Raw genomic sequence first — 19,500 nt, forward strand, 5'->3', positions numbered from 1 at the left:
CATTCAAATATTGGAAATACAAAACTATTTGTTGCAACCCTAATGATTACACAGTGTGTGTTTTCTGCGCAACCAGAAGGGTCCAATATTATATTTTGAATGATTCCCTTTGGAGTTGGCTGCATTTTGATCCGGTTTAAATGTGATGAAATGGGCAATCAAACCCTCCTTATGTGTTAATATAACCTAGCAACCTCTACCCAATAGGAGCCAAAGAATCATGCAACAACAGAAATACATTTCTAGGACACATCTGTCTGAATATACTGTATGGAGAGACACTCTGTATGACCTTGACTCATAAAGGACCATTATTAACAGTGTTTGGAAACCACTCCCTCCCTCCCTTCGTCTTTCTTTAAAAATGATGCCCTTAGATCTGTGGACTCCATTCATTCTTTTATCATATACCAGAGTAGACTATATGGGTGGGGTAAGGGTTATGTTTCTAGTGAATTCCGTCTTCGGTGGGTGTAGGTGTGGCAAGGGTCATAAAGGAGAGGTCAGAAAGGAGTCAGTCAGTAAGCGGTCAGTGGTCACAGGTCAGTTGAAATACACATCCAAACTGTTACTGTAGTTACTCTGTTCAGTGGTGAGTCTAGTTCCTCTGTTTAGTGGTGAGTCTAGTTCCTCTGTTCAGTGGTGAGTCTAGTTCCTCTGTTCAGTGCTGAGTCTAGTTCCTCTGTTCAGTGGTGAGTCTAGTTCCTCTGTTCAGTGGTGAGTCTGTAGTTATTCCGTTTTGTGGTGAGTCTAGTTCCTCTGTTCAGTGGTGAGTCTAGTTCCTCTGTTCAGTGGTGAATCTAGTTCCTCTGTTCAGTGGTGAGTCTATAGTTATTCTGTTCAGTGGTGAGTCTAGTTCCTCTGTTCAGTGGTGAGTCTGTAGTTCCTCTGTTCAGTGGTGAGTCTAGTTCATCTGTTCAGTAGTGAGTCTGTAGTTATTCTGTTTAGTGGTGAGTCTAGTTCCTCTGTTCAGTGGTGAGTCTAGTACCTCTGTTCAGTGGTGAGTCTAGTTCCTCTGTTCAGTGGTGAGTCTAGTTCCTCTGTTCAGTGGTGAGTCTGTAGTTATTCTGTTCAGTGGTAAGTCTAGTTCCTCTGTTCAGTGGTGAGTCTGTAGTTCCTCTGTTCAGTGGTGAGTCTAGTTCCTCTGTTCAGTGGTGAGTCTAGTTCCTCTGTTCAGTGGTGAGTCTAGTTCCTCTGTTCAGTGGTGAGTCTGTAGTTATTCTGTTCAGTGGTGAGTCTAGTTCCTCTGTTCAGTGGTGAGTCTAGTTCATCTGTTCAGTGGTGAGTCTGTACTTATTCTGTTCAGTGGTGAGTCTAGTTCCTCTGTTCAGTGGTGAGTCTAGTTCCTCTGTTCAGTGGTGAGTCTAGTTCCTCTGTTCAGTGGTGAGTCTAGTTCTTCTGTTCAGTGGTGAGTCTGTAGTTATTCTGTTTAGTGGTGAGTCTAGTTCCTCTGTTCAGTGGTGAGTATGTAGTTATTCTGTTTAGTGGTGAGTCTAGTTCCTCTGTTCAGTAGTGAGTCTAGTTCATCTGTTCAGTGGTGAGTCTGTACTTATTCTGTTCAGTGGTGAGTCTAGTTCCTCTGTTCAGTGGTGAGTCTAGTTCATCTGTTCAGTGGTGAGTCTAGTTCCTATGTTCAGTGGTGAGTCTAGTTCCTCTGTTCAGTGGTTAGTCTAGTTCCTCTGTTCAGTGGTGAGTCTAGTTACTATGTTCAGTGGTGAGTCTAGTTCCTCTGTTCAGTGGTTAGTCTAGTTCCTCTGTTCAGTGGTGAGTCTAGTTCCTCTGTTCAGTGGTGAGTCTGTAGTTCCTTCATTCAGTGGTGAGTCTAGGTCTTCTGTTCAGTGGTGTGTCTGTAGTTTTTCTGTTCAGTGGTAAGTCTAGTTCCTCTGTTCAGTGGTGAGTCTAGTTCCTCTGTTCAGTGGTGAGTCTGTAGTTCCTCTGTTCAGTGGTGAGTCTAGTTCCTCTGTTCAGTAGTGAGTCTAGTTCCTCTGTTCAGTGGTGAGTCTAGTTCCTTTGTTCAGTGGTGAGTCTGTAGTTATTCTGTTCAGTGGTGAGTCTAGTTCCTCTGTTCAGTGGTGAGTCTGTAGTTCCTCTGTTCAGTGGTGAGTCTAGTTCCTCTGTTCAGTAGTGAGTCTAGTTCCTCTGTTCAGTGGTGAGTCTAGTTCCTTTGTTCAGTGGTGAGTCTGTAGTTATTCTGTTCAGTGGTGAGTCTAGTTCCTCTGTTCAGTGGTGAGTCTAGTTCATCTGTTCAGTGGTGAGTCTGTAGTTATTCTGTTCAGTGGTGAGTCTAGTTCCTCTGTTCAGTGGTGAGTCTAGTTCCTATATTCAGTGGTGAGTCTAGTTCCTCTGTTCAGTGGTGAGTCTAGTTCCTCTGTTCAGTGGTGAGTCTAGTTCCTCTGTTCAGTGGTGAGTCTGTAGTTATTCTGTTTAGTGGTGAGTCTAGTTCCTCTGTTCAGTGGTGAGTCTGTAGTTATTCTGTTTAGTGGTGAGTCTAGTTCCTCTGTTCAGTAGTGAGTCTAGTTCATCTGTTCAGTGGTGAGTCTGTACTTATTCTGTTCAGTGGTGAGTCTAGTTCCTCTGTTCAGTGGTGAGTCTAGTTCCTCTGTTCAGTGGTGAGTCTAGTTCCTATGTTCAGTGGTGAGTCTAGGTCCTCTGTTCAGTGGTGAGTCTGGTTCCTCTGTTCAGTGGTGAGTCTAGTTCCTATGTTCAGTGGTGAGTCTAGTTCCTCTGTTCAGTGGTTAGTCTAGTTCCTCTGTTCAATGGTGAGTCTAGTTCCTCTGTTCAGTGGTGAGTCTGTAGTTCCTTCATTCAGTGGTGAGTCTAGTTCCTCTGTTCAGTGGTGTGTCTGTAGTTTTTCTGTTCAGTGGTAAGTCTAGTTCCTCTGTTCAGTGGTGAATCTGTAGTTATTCTGTTCAGTGGTGAGTCTGTAGTTATTCTGTTCAGTGGTGAGTCTAGTTCCTCTGTTCAGTGGTAAGTCTGTAAATCCTCTGTTCAGTGGGGAGTCTGTAGATCCTCTGTTCAGTGGTGAGTCTGTAGTTCCTCTGTTCAGTGTTGAGTCTGTAGTTCCTCTGTTCAGTGGTGAGTCTGTAGTTCTTCTGTTCAGTGGTGAGTCTGTAGTTCCTCTGTTCAGTGTTGAGTCTGTAGTTCCTCTGTTCAGTGGTGAGTCTGTAGTTCTTCTGTTCAGTGGTGAGTCTGTAGTTCCTCTGTTCAGTGGTGAGTCTGTAGTTCTTCTGTTCAGTGGTGAATCTGTAGTTCTTCTGTTCAGTGGTGAATCTGTAGTTATTCTGTTCAGTGGTGAGTCTAGTTCCTCTGTTCAGTGGTGAGTCTAGTTCCTCTGTTCAGTGGTAAGTCTGTAGTTCCTCTGTTCAGTGGTGAATCTGTAGTTATTCTGTTCAGTGGTGAGTCTAGTTCCTCTGTTCAGTGGTGAGTCTAGTTCCTCTGTTCAGTGGTGAGTCTGTAGTTCCTCTGTTCAGTGGTGTCTAGTTCCTCTGTTCAGTAGTGAGTCTAGTTCCTCTGTTCAGTAGTGAGTCTAGTTCCTCTGTTCAGTTGTGAGTCTAGTTCCTTTGTTCAGTGGTGAGTCTGTAGATATTATGTTCAGTGGTGAGTCTAGTTCCTCTGTTCAGTGGTGAATCTAGTTCATCTGTTCAGTGGTGAGTCTGTACTTATTCTGTTCAGTGGTGAGTCTAGTTCCTCTGTTCAGTGGTGAGTCTAGTTCCTCTATTCAGTGGTGAGTCTAGTTCCTCTGTTCAGTGGTGAGTCTAGTTCCTCTGTTCAGTGGTGAGTCTAGTTCCTCTGTTCAGTGGTGAGTCTATAGTTATTCTGTTTAGTGGTGAGTCTAGTTCCTCTGTTCAGTGGTGAGTCTGTAGTTATTCTGTTTAGTGGTGAGTCTAGTTCCTCTGTTCAGTAGTGAGTCTAGTTCATCTGTTCAGTGGTGAGTCTGTACTTATTCTGTTCAGTGGTGAGTCTAGTTCCTCTGTTCAGTGGTGAGTCTAGTTCCTCTGTTCAGTGGTGAGTCTAGTTCCTATGTTCAGTGGTGAGTCTAGTTCCTCTGTTCAGTGGTGAGTCTACTTCCTCTGTTCAGTGGTGAGTCTAGTTCCTCTGTTCAGTGGTGAGTCTAGTTCCTCTGTTCAGTGGTGAGTCTGTAGTTATTCCGTTTTGTGGTGAGTCTAGTTCCTCTGTTCAGTGGTGAGTCTAGTTCCTCTGTTCAGTGGTGAATCTAGTTCCTCTGTTCAGTGGTGAGTCTATAGTTATTCTGTTCAGTGGTGAGTCTAGTTCCTCTGTTCAGTGGTGAGTCTGTAGTTCCTCTGTTCAGTGGTGAGTCTAGTTCATCTGTTCAGTAGTGAGTCTGTAGTTATTCTGTTTAGTGGTGAGTCTAGTTCCTCTGTTCAGTGGTGAGTCTAGTACCTCTGTTCAGTGGTGAGTCTAGTTCCTCTGTTCAGTGGTGAGTCTAGTTCCTCTGTTCAGTGGTGAGTCTGTAGTTATTCTGTTCAGTGGTAAGTCTAGTTCCTCTGTTCAGTGGTGAGTCTGTAGTTCCTCTGTTCAGTGGTGAGTCTAGTTCCTCTGTTCAGTGGTGAGTCTAGTTCCTCTGTTCAGTGGTGAGTCTAGTTCCTCTGTTCAGTGGTGAGTCTGTAGTTATTCTGTTCAGTGGTGAGTCTAGTTCCTCTGTTCAGTGGTGAGTCTAGTTCATCTGTTCAGTGGTGAGTCTGTACTTATTCTGTTCAGTGGTGAGTCTAGTTCCTCTGTTCAGTGGTGAGTCTAGTTCCTCTGTTCAGTGGTGAGTCTAGTTCCTCTGTTCAGTGGTGAGTCTAGTTCTTCTGTTCAGTGGTGAGTCTGTAGTTATTCTGTTTAGTGGTGAGTCTAGTTCCTCTGTTCAGTGGTGAGTATGTAGTTATTCTGTTTAGTGGTGAGTCTAGTTCCTCTGTTCAGTAGTGAGTCTAGTTCATCTGTTCAGTGGTGAGTCTGTACTTATTCTGTTCAGTGGTGAGTCTAGTTCCTCTGTTCAGTGGTGAGTCTAGTTCATCTGTTCAGTGGTGAGTCTAGTTCCTATGTTCAGTGGTGAGTCTAGTTCCTCTGTTCAGTGGTTAGTCTAGTTCCTCTGTTCAGTGGTGAGTCTAGTTACTATGTTCAGTGGTGAGTCTAGTTCCTCTGTTCAGTGGTTAGTCTAGTTCCTCTGTTCAGTGGTGAGTCTAGTTCCTCTGTTCAGTGGTGAGTCTGTAGTTCCTTCATTCAGTGGTGAGTCTAGGTCTTCTGTTCAGTGGTGTGTCTGTAGTTTTTCTGTTCAGTGGTAAGTCTAGTTCCTCTGTTCAGTGGTGAGTCTAGTTCCTCTGTTCAGTGGTGAGTCTGTAGTTCCTCTGTTCAGTGGTGAGTCTAGTTCCTCTGTTCAGTAGTGAGTCTAGTTCCTCTGTTCAGTGGTGAGTCTAGTTCCTTTGTTCAGTGGTGAGTCTGTAGTTATTCTGTTCAGTGGTGAGTCTAGTTCCTCTGTTCAGTGGTGAGTCTGTAGTTCCTCTGTTCAGTGGTGAGTCTAGTTCCTCTGTTCAGTAGTGAGTCTAGTTCCTCTGTTCAGTGGTGAGTCTAGTTCCTTTGTTCAGTGGTGAGTCTGTAGTTATTCTGTTCAGTGGTGAGTCTAGTTCCTCTGTTCAGTGGTGAGTCTAGTTCATCTGTTCAGTGGTGAGTCTGTAGTTATTCTGTTCAGTGGTGAGTCTAGTTCCTCTGTTCAGTGTTGAGTCTAGTTCCTATATTCAGTGGTGAGTCTAGTTCCTCTGTTCAGTGGTGAGTCTAGTTCCTCTGTTCAGTGGTGAGTCTAGTTCCTCTGTTCAGTGGTGAGTCTGTAGTTATTCTGTTTAGTGGTGAGTCTAGTTCCTCTGTTCAGTGGTGAGTCTGTAGTTATTCTGTTTAGTGGTGTGTCTGTAGTTTTTCTGTTCAGTGGTAAGTCTAGTTCCTCTGTTCAGTGGTGAATCTGTAGTTATTCTGTTCAGTGGTGAGTCTGTAGTTATTCTGTTCAGTGGTGAGTCTAGTTCCTCTGTTCAGTGGTAAGTCTGTAAATCCTCTGTTCAGTGGGGAGTCTGTAGATCCTCTGTTCAGTGGTGAGTCTGTAGTTCCTCTGTTCAGTGTTGAGTCTGTAGTTCCTCTGTTCAGTGGTGAGTCTGTAGTTCTTCTGTTCAGTGGTGAGTCTGTAGTTCCTCTGTTCAGTGTTGAGTCTGTAGTTCCTCTGTTCAGTGGTGAGTCTGTAGTTCTTCTGTTCAGTGGTGAGTCTGTAGTTCCTCTGTTCAGTGGTGAGTCTGTAGTTCCTCTGTTCAGTGGTGAGTCTGTAGTTCTTCTGTTCAGTGGTGAATCTGTAGTTCTTCTGTTCAGTGGTGAATCTGTAGTTATTCTGTTCAGTGGTGAGTCTAGTTCCTCTGTTCAGTGGTGAGTCTAGTTCCTCTGTTCAGTGGTAAGTCTGTAGTTCCTCTGTTCAGTGGTGAATCTGTAGTTATTCTGTTCAGTGGTGAGTCTAGTTCCTCTGTTCAGTGGTGAGTCTAGTTCCTCTGTTCAGTGGTGAGTCTGTACTTATTCTGTTCAGTGGTGTCTAGTTCCTCTGTTCAGTAGTGAGTCTAGTTCCTCTGTTCAGTAGTGAGTCTAGTTCCTCTGTTCAGTTGTGAGTCTAGTTCCTTTGTTCAGTGGTGAGTCTGTAGATATTATGTTCAGTGGTGAGTCTAGTTCCTCTGTTCAGTGGTGAATCTAGTTCATCTGTTCAGTGGTGAGTCTGTACTTATTCTGTTCAGTGGTGAGTCTAGTTCCTCTGTTCAGTGGTGAGTCTAGTTCCTCTATTCAGTGGTGAGTCTAGTTCCTCTGTTCAGTGGTGAGTCTAGTTCATCTGTTCAGTGGTGAATCTAGTTCATCTGTTCAGTGGTGAGTCTGTACTTATTCTGTTCAGTGGTGAGTCTAGTTCCTCTGTTCAGTGGTGAGTCTAGTTCCTCTATTCAGTGGTGAGTCTAGTTCCTCTGTTCAGTGGTGAGTCTGTAGATATTATGTTCAGTGGTGAGTCTAGTTCCTCTGTTCAGTGGTGAATCTAGTTCATCTGTTCAGTGGTGAGTCTGTACTTATTCTGTTCAGTGGTGAGTCTAGTTCCTCTGTTCAGTGGTGAGTCTAGTTCCTCTATTCAGTGGTGAGTCTAGTTCCTCTGTTCAGTGGTGAGTCTAGTTCCTCTGTTCAGTGGTGAGTCTAGTTCCTCTGTTCAGTGGTGAGTCTATAGTTATTCTGTTTAGTGGTGAGTCTAGTTCCTCTGTTCAGTGGTGAGTCTGTAGTTATTCTGTTTAGTGGTGAGTCTAGTTCCTCTGTTCAGTAGTGAGTCTAGTTCATCTGTTCAGTGGTGAGTCTGTACTTATTCTGTTCAGTGGTGAGTCTAGTTCCTCTGTTCAGTGGTGAGTCTAGTTCCTCTGTTCAGTGGTGAGTCTAGTTCCTATGTTCAGTGGTGAGTCTAGTTCCTCTGTTCAGTGGTGAGTCTAGTTCCTCTGTTCAGTGGTGAGTCTAGTTCCTATGTTCAGTGGTGAGTCTAGTTCCTCTGTTCAGTGGTTAGTCTAGTTCCTCTGTTCAATGGTGAGTCTAGTTCCTCTGTTCAGTGGTGAGTCTGTAGTTCCTTCATTCAGTGGTGAGTCTAGTTCCTCTGTTCAGTGGTGTGTCTGTAGTTTTTCTGTTCAGTGGTAAGTCTAGTTCCTCTGTTCAGTGGTGAATCTGTAGTTATTCTGTTCAGTGGTGAGTCTGTAGTTATTCTGTTCAGTGGTGAGTCTAGTTCCTCTGTTCAGTGGTAAGTCTGTCAATCCTCTGTTCAGTGGGGAGTCTGTAGATCCTCTGTTCAGTGGTGAGTCTGTAGTTCCTCTGTTCAGTGTTGAGTCTGTAGTTCCTCTGTTCAGTGGTGAGTCTAGTTCCTCTGTTCAGTGGTGAGTCTGTAGTTCCTTCATTCAGTGGTGAGTCTAGTTCCTCTGTTCAGTGGTGTGTCTGTAGTTTTTCTGTTCAGTGGTAAGTCTAGTTCCTCTGTTCAGTGGTGAATCTGTAGTTATTCTGTTCAGTGGTGAGGCTGTAGTTATTCTGTTCAGTGGTGAGTCTAGTTCCTCTGTTCAGTGGTAAGTCTGTCAATCCTCTGTTCAGTGGGGAGTCTGTAGATCCTCTGTTCAGTGGTGAGTCTGTAGTTCCTCTGTTCAGTGTTGAGTCTGTAGTTCCTCTGTTCAGTGGTGAGTCTGTAGTTCTTCTGTTCAGTGGTGAGTCTGTAGTTCCTCTGTTCAGTGTTGAGTCTGTAGTTCCTCTGTTCAGTGGTGAGTCTGTAGTTCTTCTGTTCAGTGGTGAGTCTGTAGTTCCTCTGTTCAGTGGTGAGTCTGTAGTTCCTCTGTTCAGTGGTGAGTCTTTAGTTATTCGGTTCAGTGGTGAATCTGTAGTTCTTCTGTTCAGTGGTGAATCTGTAGTTATTCTGTTCAGTGGTGAGTCTAGTTCCTCTGTTCAGTGGTGAGTCTAGTTCCTCTGTTCAGTGGTAAGTCTGTAGTTCCTCTGTTCAGTGGTGAATCTGTAGTTATTCTGTTCAGTGGTGAGTCTAGTTCCTCTGTTCAGTGGTGAGTCTAGTTCCTCTGTTCAGTGGTGAGTCTGTAGTTCCTCTGTTCAGTGGTGAGTCTAGTTCCTCTGTTCAGTAGTGAGTCTAGTTCCTCTGTTCAGTGGTGAGTCTAGTTCCTTTGTTCAGTGGTGAGTCTGTAGTTATTCTGTTCAGTGGTGAGTCTAGTTCCTCTGTTCAGTGGTGAGTCTAGTTCATCTGTTCAGTGGTGAGTCTGTACTTATTCTGTTCAGTGGTGAGTCTAGTTCCTCTGTTCAGTGGTGAGTCTAGTTCCTCTGTTCAGTGGTGAGTCTAGTTCCTATGTTCAGTTGTGAGTCTAGTTCCTCTGTTCAGTGGTTAGTCTAGTTCCTCTGTTCAATGGTGAGTCTAGTTCCTCTGTTCAGTGGTGAGTCTGTAGTTCCTTCATTCAGTGGTGAGTCTAGTTCCTCTGTTCAGTGGTGTGTCTGTAGTTTTTCTGTTCAGTGGTAAGTCTAGTTCCTCTGTTCAGTGGTGAATCTGTAGTTATTCTGTTCAGTGGTGAGTCTAGTTCCTCTGTTCAGTGGTGAGTCTAGTTCCTCTGTTCAGTGGTGAGTCTGTAGTTCCTCTGTTCAGTGGTGAGTCTAGTTCCTCTGTTCAGTAGTGAGTCTAGTTCCTCTGTTCAGTGGTGAGTCTAGTTCCTTTGTTCAGTGGTGAGTCTGTAGTTATTCTGTTCAGTGGTGAGTCTAGTTCCTCTGTTCAGTGGTGAGTCTAGTTCATCTGTTCAGTGTTGAGTCTGTACTTATTCTGTTCAGTGGTGAGTCTAGTTCCTCTGTTCAGTGGTGAGTCTAGGTCCTCTATTCAGTGGTGAGTCTAGTTCCTCTGTTCAGTGGTGAGTCTAGTTCCTCTGTTCAGTGGTGAGTCTAGTTCCTCTGTTCAGTTGTGAGTCTGTAGTTATTCTGTTTAGTGGTGAGTCTAGTTCCTCTGTTCAGTGGTGAGTCTGTAGTTATTCTGTTTAGTGGTGAGTCTAGTTCCTCTGTTCAGTAGTGAGTCTAGTTCATCTGTTCAGTGGTGAGTCTGTACTTATTCTGTTCAGTGGTGAGTCTAGTTCCTCTGTTCAGTGGTGAGTCTAGTTCCTCTGTTCAGTGGTGAGTCTAGTTCCTATGTTCAGTGGTGAGTCTAGTTCCTCTGTTCAGTGGTGAGTCTAGTTCCTCTGTTCAGTGGTGAGTCTAGTTCCTATGTTCAGTGGTGAGTCTAGTTCCTCTGTTCAGTGGTTAGTCTAGTTCCTCTGTTCAATGGTGAGTCTAGTTCCTCTGTTCAGTGGTGAGTCTGTAGTTCCTTCATTCAGTGGTGAGTCTAGTTCCTCTGTTCAGTGGTGTGTCTGTAGTTTTTCTGTTCAGTGGTAAGTCTAGTTCCTCTGTTCAGTGGTGAATCTGTAGTTATTCTGTTCAGTGGTGAGTCTGTAGTTATTCTGTTCAGTGGTGAGTCTAGTTCCTCTGTTCAGTGGTAAGTCTGTAAATCCTCTGTTCAGTGGGGAGTCTGTAGATCCTCTGTTCAGTGGTGAGTCTGTAGTTCCTCTGTTCAGTGTTGAGTCTGTAGTTCCTCTGTTCAGTGGTGAGTCTGTAGTTCTTCTGTTCAGTGGTGAGTCTGTAGTTCCTCTGTTCAGTGGTGAGTCTGTAGTTCCTCTGTTCAGTGGTGAGTCTGTAGTTCTTCTGTTCAGTGGTGAATCTGTAGTTCTTCTGTTCAGTGGTGAATCTGTAGTTATTCTGTTCAGTGGTGAGTCTAGTTCCTCTGTTCAGTGGTGAGTCTAGTTCCTCTGTTCAGTGGTAAGTCTGTAGGTCCTCTGTTCAGTGGTGAGTCTAGTTCCTCTGTTCAGTGGTGAGTCTGTAGTTATTCTGTTCAGTGGTGAGTCTGTAGTTATTCTGTTCAGTGGTGAGCCTAGTTCCTCTGTTCAGTGGTGAGTCTGTAGTTCCTCTGTTCAGTGGTGAGTCTGTAGGTCCTCTGTTCAGTGTTGAGTCTGTAGTTATTCTGTTCAGTGGTGAGTCTGTAGTTATTCTGTTCAGTGGTGAGTCTAGTTCCTCTGTTCAGTGGTGAGTCTGTAGTTCCTCTGTTCAGTGGTGAGTCTAGTTCCTGTGTTCAGTGGTGAGTCTTGTTCCTCTGTTCAGTGGTGAGTCTGTATTTATTCTGTTCAGTGGTAAGTCTAGTTCCTCTGTTCAGTGGTGAGCCTAGTTCCTATGTTCAGTGGTGAGCCTAGTTCCTCTGTTCAGTGGTGAGTCTAGTTCCTCTTTTCAGTGTTGAGTCTGTAGTTATTCTGTTCAGTGGTGAGTCTGTAGTTCTTCTGTTCAGTGGTAAGTCTAGTGCCTCTGTTCAGTGGTGAGTCTGTAGTTGTCTTTATACAACGGGTGGTTCTAATCCTGAATGCTGATTGGTTAAAACCGCATTCCAGACGGTGTCTTTTCCACAAGTTACCACCGGCTAAATCTACAACGTTATAAATTGCCTACTTACTCTGTTCCATCTGACTACGCAATCCACTGTATCATCATTCCAGCCAGGCAATTTATAAACTTGATCTCCACTATAAAAAGCATCTATATATTATCTCACTTTTCTTTAGACTAACATTTAGTTTTCAACAGCGGAGATTTGTATAAACCTTGCTGTCTGTCTCTCCAACATTTGCAACATTGTTTCAATATTCAAATTCAATCTCAAATTCAATCTCCCATAGTAATGAACGTGTCGGGAGTCAGACTCATGAGACCATAGACCTACTGGTAAAATGCACATGAGGGGGTACTTCAGGGATACTCCGGGCAGAGCAAAATTCAGTTGGTGGTATTGTAACCAAAAAAGCTTGGGAAACAGTGATCTAAACCAAAGTAGATAATTTTAAGATTGTTGATACATTAGTTGGGGTCTCTATAAGTTTCAATATAAAGTAATGTCCTAAACCTAGCATGAAAGTGCATCCTTTTAGCTGTGTGGGCTAATATAGTCAAAATGTTTGCCTTGGGGTAAGTTGAGCCAATGGCCATGGGGGAAATTTTGCCAATGGTTGAGCAAATTGAATTGTTTTCTTACCAGGCGTAATGCAAGGCATTATCACTGGGATATGAGGTAACAACAGGGGCTGGCCTATGTTAAAAGTGTAATAAAAAGTACAGAGTGTTTGTTTGTTGCACCCCCTTTTGCCCTCAGAACAGCCTCAATTTGTCGGGGCATGGACTCTACAAGGTGCTGAAAGCGTTCCACAGGGATGCAGGCCCATGTTGACTCCAATGCTTCCCACAGTTGTGTCAAGTTGGCTGATTGTCCTTTGATGGTGGACCATTCTTGATACACATGGGAAACTGTTGAGCGTGAAAAACCCAGCAGCGTTGAAGTTCTTGACACACTCAAACCGGTGCGCCTGGCACCTACTACCATGCCCCGTTCAAAGGCACTTAAATATTTTGTCTTGCCCATTCACCTTCTGAATGGCACACATACACAATCCATGTCTCAATTTTCTCAAGGCTTAAAAATCATTCTTTAACCTGTCTCCTCCCCTTCATCTACACTGATTGAAGTGGATTTAACAAGTGACATCAATAAGGGATCATAGCTTTCACCTGGATTCACCTGGTCAGTCTATGTCATGGAAAATGTTTGTACACTCAGTGTATGTAGATATCCTTGTTAGAAAGAATACCATATTTCCCTTGACGGAATGTAAATTGTAAAAACATTCTCAACTTACCCAAACACTCTCCCCTACACTGTAAAACAAAGGCCAACTTAAACAATTGCTTAATCAGCGTTATTCTGTGAGTTGAGTAGACTTCAAATGGGCAAGAATTGGAACTAATGTGTTAAAGTTTGTTTACTCAACAAACTTTGAAAAAGGAAACACTGTGTTGGTTCAGCAATATGCCCAAATGTTGAGCAAACTCACAATCCTATTGCAGCTGGTTGCCTTACAATTATACTTTGAATATATATTTTTTATTTTTACAGTGTAGTGTCTTCTGCATCTGCACAGATTTAACTAATTGTCTGTTGTTGATCAAGCGGCTCCGCCTCAAACCCAGTTGCCACCATCAACAATACTATTTTGGCATGCATTGCCAATCAAATGTTGGGAGCGTATCCTATTTTGAGTTGAGTATGCTGTGTGTAGCGCGTAGCTTATCGTTAGCGCAGCATTAACGTATCAGAGCTCTGGGTTTGATATACAGGACCAGGTGCAGGATTGGCGTCTGTGGGAACTTTCACCACTGCATCTCTGGTAGTGTAGCCTACTTCCAAAACAGCCCCACCATCACGGTGACCCAGAGACAGTTGTTTAGCAGCCTTACACTCTAAAAACAAACATGATTTTTTAACCCGTTGTAGAGTAGAGTTAGTGATAAATGTTGAGTTTATTTAAGTAAACACAGTCCTTGTTTATTTCCTATTGGAAACATGTGTAGTTGGTGTCTTTGCAGTGCTTGTTGAGGAAGCGCAGGCAGCAGTGTTTTTGTAAGACATGGCTCAGTGTCTAAGGGTACACACGTGATTACTGTATATTAGATTGGCCTGTTGTTTGTTTTTCTACAGCGTAGGACATCACAGCTGATCTAGACCCTGTTTGACCTGTCCCTAGACATGTTTCAGTAGAAACAAGTTAACCTCGCCAGATTCATAACGGCAATAATATACATTTTAGGTTTTGAGACTGACACATGAACGGAGGAGTTCTTAACTTACTCTATGGTCAAGGACAGGGCTCGGATTACGTCACAATGAGGATTTAAACTTCCTGAAATAACAGCTTTCCTTTCTTTCTGTCAGTAAATGTTTTATAGGCTGTCTAGCCCTACATGTAGGCAGGACTGTTTAGGTAACATATGGTTCCTCACTCTAGTAGTAGTAATATTGCAAATGCCTACCTTTTCCACATGGTCTATCTAGGGGCTAGGGTTTGAAATAGGGCCATTCCTATCTACCAACGTTCTTACATAATGGGCTGTCATTCATTACACATGGCTACAGACTATGGCCTAGATTCAATCCGGAGCGTGGAAGATCCGTGCTATAGCGCAATCGAAATTTAAAGGCAATATTCCTGTGTTCACGGAGACTGCATTCACCGTAAACGCTGCATATGTCAGTTCAATCGGAAATTACCTTTACATTTCAATCGCTCTACACCGCGGATCTTCCACGCACCGGATTGAATCCAGCCCTATGTCTCCTCCCCACCCTGTCTCCCTTCATGCCCCTGCAGCCATTTGTCATCCACGACATGGAGACGCTGCAGCTGGCAGAGCAGAACCTGGTGGCCAAGATGGTGGGCACGGCCGGGGGCCATCTGCTGGAGAAGGAGGCTGAGGTCCGCATCTTCCACTGCTGCCAGTGCACCTCCGTGGAGACAGTCACAGAGCTGACTGAGTTCGCCAAGTCTGTCCCCGGCTTCTCCAGCCTGGACCTGAACGACCAGGTGACTCTGCTGAAGTACGGAGTGTACGAGGCACTGTTCGCCCTGCTGGCCTCCTGTATGAACAAGGACGGCCTCCTGGTGGCCTACGGATCGGGCTTCATCACCAGGGAGTTCCTCAAGAGTCTGAGGAGGCCCTTCAGCGACATGATGGAACCCAAGTTCCAGTTCGCCATGAAGTTCAACGGGCTGGAGCTGGATGACAGTGACCTGGCCTTGTTTGTGGCCGCCATCATCTGCTGTGGAGGTAAGAGAGAGAGGGAGAGGCTGGGATCTGGGGTTAATGACCACTAATTAGTACACCAATGGGTAGTTACCACTAATTGGTAGTTAATTACTGCTGTTATTACTTATCTTCTTGATGGATTTGCTCTTCACCTCTATGCCAATCATAATGTCTCTTCTTGGGTTGGCATAATCCACCTTCTTTCTCTAACTTTCCTCTCCTCTTTCCTCTCTCTCAGACCGTCCTGGCCTGGTGAACGTTGGCCACATCGAGCGAATGCAGGAGAACATTGTTCAGGTGCTGCGGCTCCACCTGCTGGCCAACCACCCAGACGACACCTTCCTCTTCCCCAAGCTGCTGCAGAAACTGTCCGACCTCCGGCAGCTGGTCACCGAGCACGCTCAGTTGGTCCAGGAGATCAAGAAAACAGAGGACATGTCGCTCCACCCCCTGCTGCAGGAGATCTACAGAGACATGTACTGAGATACTGAGCCTAGAAAGGAGGTTGCCCGCTATTTTGGGGACAACTGCGTGAACAGTCTCTCTGAACAGTCCCACCGTGATAGGATTGAACCACTGGACCCCCAGATGCAGGGTTGCTCATCTTTCTCGGGAGAGATGAATCCCAGACAGGACAGGACAGGACAATAGGACTATACTCTGGGCACCTGCAGTGGGGTCCACTACTCCCACAGGGTCCTATAGGGCCGTATTATCTGTGTGGAGGGGCAATATGAAGCTGAATTGAGTGTCCTGTCCCAGTGTTTGTCCTAACTAGAGAACATGTATTGGGTTGGGTTTAGACACCTTTGTCCAACGTCAGAAAGAAGTACACGGATCAAATAATAAATTGCTTTTTTGGGTAACAATGACTGTGTTTAGACAGGCAGCCCAATTCGGATATTGTTTTCACAAATTGGTCTTTTGACCAATCAGATCAGCTCTGAAAAAGATCTGATATGAAAAGATCTGATGTGACTGGTCAAAAGACCAATTAGTGGAAAAAAATGCAGAATTGGGCTGCCTGTCTAAACGCAGCCTAAGATTCAGTCAGACTATAGCCACCAGAATCTCTGTTTAGGGGATCACTGTCCTATACAGTACACACATCTCTGACCTATTCAGGCCCTTGAATTATGAACAGCAGGACGTATCGACAGAATCACCACTCCAGCAGTATCTTAATAACTACGTCATTTTGTACCGAACTTCAGAGTGAGAGAAAATAATAATAATGTTTCACACCTATTTTGCAGTAAAGACACCCAAGCGACTTCAATGTTGAATACAGACTTCAGATGTGAGTGACTGTGTCTCACAGTAAGGCAGCTTTTTAGCTAGAGGTTATGGGATTGCATGGTCAATGAGGTCCTCATGTGTCTGTCTCTCTCACTGGTGTGTGTGTCTCTCCTATAGTCAGTTTCCAACGACACCACACTGTACCAGGTTACTGTCCCTCAGATGTGGCTGCAGCGGCTAAAAATCCAACTCACATGACAAGTAAATGTAACATATTGCTTCATTCATTTTGGGAAACCTCTCCTGTGTGTTTTCAAGCTCTTGCTCCTGCTTAGGCTATAACTAATCATGCCTTAGAAATGTGGATTCCTCCGAAAAAAACGACTTTAGCTATAATTCAACTGTTAATTTAACATTTGCATATTTTCTCATGTTATCATGAATGAGGCTACAGAGTTTCAGAAAGTGCTCCCCCTATAGCCCACTGAGTTTTTAGTCCTTTGCTCTTTTGGGCAAAGACCTACTGCCTCAGTTGGAGGGACACATTATTGGCCTCCACAGGCTTCCGTTGTTCAAACGTCAGTTACTTATCAGTCATATTTCGACCGAGAATTCACTATGTGCTGTTTAGTGATGGTTTTCACCTTGCCCTTCATCTCATTTTCCTCTCCTATCTAGACCAAACTCTAACGTAGAGGCTTTGGTGTGCATTATATTCATTTTATAAAACCAATGTAAAGCTCAAAGATTTTTCATTTTCAATACACGAACAAAAGCAAACAAACAACCATGTCAATAGTGTTCGTATCACCCTTCTGAACATGGCTCCATCAGGACATTTGTTTGTAAGTGGTTTGATTTCATTCAAAACAGACTGATTCGGAAATTACCAGTCAGAGATTCACTGTGTAAATGCACCCACAATGCAACACTAAAGCACAGGGTGCTTACGACTTATGATATGAGACGCTTTTATATACTGTACCTCTGTTATTATGCCTTTTTGACAAAACACACACAAGTATTTGGCACTCCATCTTGTTTTGTATACTGGTATTAAAGGGCTAATATGACTTCAAACTACATTAAAACCTTAAGAAAGGCATATTGAGAGCAGATTTACAGCATTTTAATTTTACCAGACAGCCTGTTATTTTTCACTCTCAATTTCAATTTCAATTCAATTTCAATTCAAATTTTCTCTCTCTCTCTCTCTCTCTCTCTCTCTCTCTCTCTCTCTCTCTCTCTCTCTCTCTCTCTCTCTCTCTCTCTCTCTCTCTCTCTCTCTCCCCTCTCTCTCTCAGTGCCTCCTTTGGCTTGCATTGGTCCTGTAATTACTCCATAGAATAGGGTTCAGTGGGTATTATGCTACTAATTACACCTGGATGTTTGAGTCTAGTAGAGATTAAATACTAAAACTGCCTCATCAAACCAGCCATTAATCCTTCACAGAACTGTTGGGAATGTTTCAAAGACAGAATGAAATAATCATTAACGTGTACATGTTTGTCTGATGGAAAGGATATACAGTACGTGTGTATTTTCTGTGAGGAAATGTTTTTTGTTCTTTGCTTACCTTACCAAATTCTCATCTGAATCCACAAATCAATGTTTTCTATTGGTGTAATGGACCTAGCTTCACTCTCTGCACCACGTTGTATAAATGCTTTGTACGTACAGTGCCTTGCAAAAGGATTCATCCCCCTTGGCGTTTTTTCTATTTTGTTGCATTACAACCTGTAATCGAAATTGATTTTTATTTGGATGTCATTTAATGGACATTCACAAAATAGTCCAAATTGGTAAAGTGAAATGAAAAACATAACTTGTTTCAAAAAATTCAAAAGAATAAATAACAGAAAAGTGGTGCGTGCATATGTATTCACCCCCTTTGCTATGAAGCCACTAAATAAGATCTGGTGCAACCAATTACCTTCAGAAGTAACGTAATTAGTTAAATAAAGTCCACCTGTGTGCAATCTAAGTGTCACATGATCTGTCACATGATCTCAGTATATATACACCTGTTCTGAAAGGCCCCAGAGTCTGCAACACCACTAAGCAAGGGGCACCACCAAGCAAGCGGCACCATGAAGACCAAGGAGCTCTCCAAACAGGTCAGGGACAAAGTTGTGGAAAAGTACAGATCAGGGTTGCGTTATGAAAAAATATCTGAAACTTCGAACATCGCACGGAGCACCATTAAATCCATTATTTAAAAAAATTAAGATTACGGCACCACAACAAACCTGCCAAGAGAAGGCCGCCCACCAAAACTCACGGACCAGGCAAGGAGGGCATTAATCAGAGAGGCAACAAAGAGACCAATGATAACCCTGAAGGACCTGCAAAGCTCCACAGCAGAGATTGGAGTATCTGTCCATAGGACCACTTTAAGCCGTACACTCCACAGAGCTGGGCTTTTCTGAAGAGTGGCCAGAAAAAAGCCATTGCTTAAAGAAAAAAATAAGCGAACACGTTTGGTGTTCTCCAAAAGCCATGTGGGAGACTCCCCAAACATATGGAAGAAGGTACTCTGGTCAGATGAGACTAAAATTGACCTTTTTGGCCATCAAGTAAAACGCTATGTCTGGCGCAAACCCAACACCTCTCATCACCCCGAGAACACCATCCACAGTGAAGCATGGTGGTGGCAGCATCATGCTGTGGGGATGTTTTTAATCGACAGGGACTGGGAAACTGGTGAGAATTTAAGGAATGATGGATGGCACTAAATACAGGGAAATTCTTGAGGGAAACCTGTTTCAGTCTTCCAGAGATTTGAGACTGGGACGGAGGTTCACCTTCCAGCAGGACAATGACCCTAAGCATACTGCTAAAGCTACACTTGAGTGGTTTAAGGGGAAACATTTAAACGTCTTGGAATGGCCTAGTCAAAGCCCAGACCTCAATCCAATTGAGAATCTATGGTATGACTTAATGATTGCTGTACATCAGCGGAACCCATCCAACATGAAGGAGCTGGAGCAGTTTTGCCTTGAAGAATGGGCAAAAATCCCAGCGGCTAGATGTGCCAAGTTTATAGAGACATACCCCAAGAGACTTTATGTTTTGTTTACCCCATATGTAACTCTGTGTTGTTGTTTTTATCGCACTGCTTTGCTTTGCTTTATCTTGGCCAGGTCGCAGTTGTAAATGTGAAATTGTTCTCAACTGGCTTACCTGATTAAATAAAGGTTAAATAAAAAAAAATTAAATATAAAATTAAAATTAAAAAGGTGGCTCTACAAAGTATTGACTTTGGGCGGGGTGAATAGTTATGCACGCTCAAGTTTTCCGTTTTTTTGTCATATTTCTTGTTTGTTTCACACAAAAAAAATATTTTGCATCTTCAAAGTGGTAGGCATGTTGTGTAAATCAAATGATACAAACCCCCCAAAAAATCAATTTTAATTCCAGGTTGTAAGGCAACAAAATAGGAAAAATGCCAAGGGGGGTGAATACTTTCGCAAGCCACTGTAGATTCAGTGATTATGTGATTGCTTGCCCCAACTTTTACCAGAGGTATGCAAGATACTAACTATTGTTGGGTATGTTTTGTATTCCTCTTTGTCTGTTAAATACTTTTCAATGTTTTAAATTGTACAGAAATCTAGGTATGTTTTTGCTTAAGCGCTACCTAATTTGACAATGTTATAATTGAGTTGAATCATATTTTTATACTAAAGCTAAAGTATATGAAATGGTTTCGTTGAATAACTAGGTTGAAGAGTGCAATGTAAATAGAGTAGCTAAGTAACTGGTGATACAACCATAGATGTGATTCCCAATGGGGACATTCCTTTTGTTAATTCCCACACTATATATATATATATATAGAGAGAGAGGGAGAGGGAGAGGGAGAGGGAGAGGGAGAGGGAGAGGGAGAGGGAGAGGGAGAGGGAGATTTTGACACTATATTTTCACTCGACAACATGATCTTGAACAGACATAAGTAAATCATTGGTGTTAAGACTGGTAATAAGCTATCATGGCACAGATCCTACATCAATACTTTAGGTTTTCTTCTATGCTATGGTCTCAGGT

At 43.5% G+C, this 19,500-nt stretch overlaps 1 protein-coding gene across 2 annotated transcripts in view; it reads left to right on the top strand.

Moving 5' to 3' along the window:
* Positions 1 to 17,132, top strand: part of LOC311149237 (peroxisome proliferator-activated receptor alpha-like) — a 59,683-nt gene extending 42,551 nt beyond the window's left edge. For both annotated transcript variants that reach the window (XM_084186323.1, XM_084186324.1), the window contains exons 6-7: positions 13,779 to 14,235; positions 14,453 to 17,132. In XM_084186323.1, the coding sequence (XP_084042449.1) occupies positions 13,779 to 14,235; positions 14,453 to 14,697 (702 nt within the window). In that variant the 3' untranslated portion in view covers positions 14,698 to 17,132. The remainder of the gene's footprint in view (positions 1 to 13,778; positions 14,236 to 14,452) is intronic.
* Positions 17,133 to 19,500: the final 2,368 nt, after the last annotated feature.

The sequence above is a fragment of the Coregonus lavaretus genome, assembly GCF_964263955.1.
Source record: "Coregonus lavaretus genome assembly, chromosome: 21".
NCBI classification, from domain to species: domain Eukaryota; kingdom Metazoa; phylum Chordata; class Actinopteri; order Salmoniformes; family Salmonidae; genus Coregonus; species Coregonus lavaretus.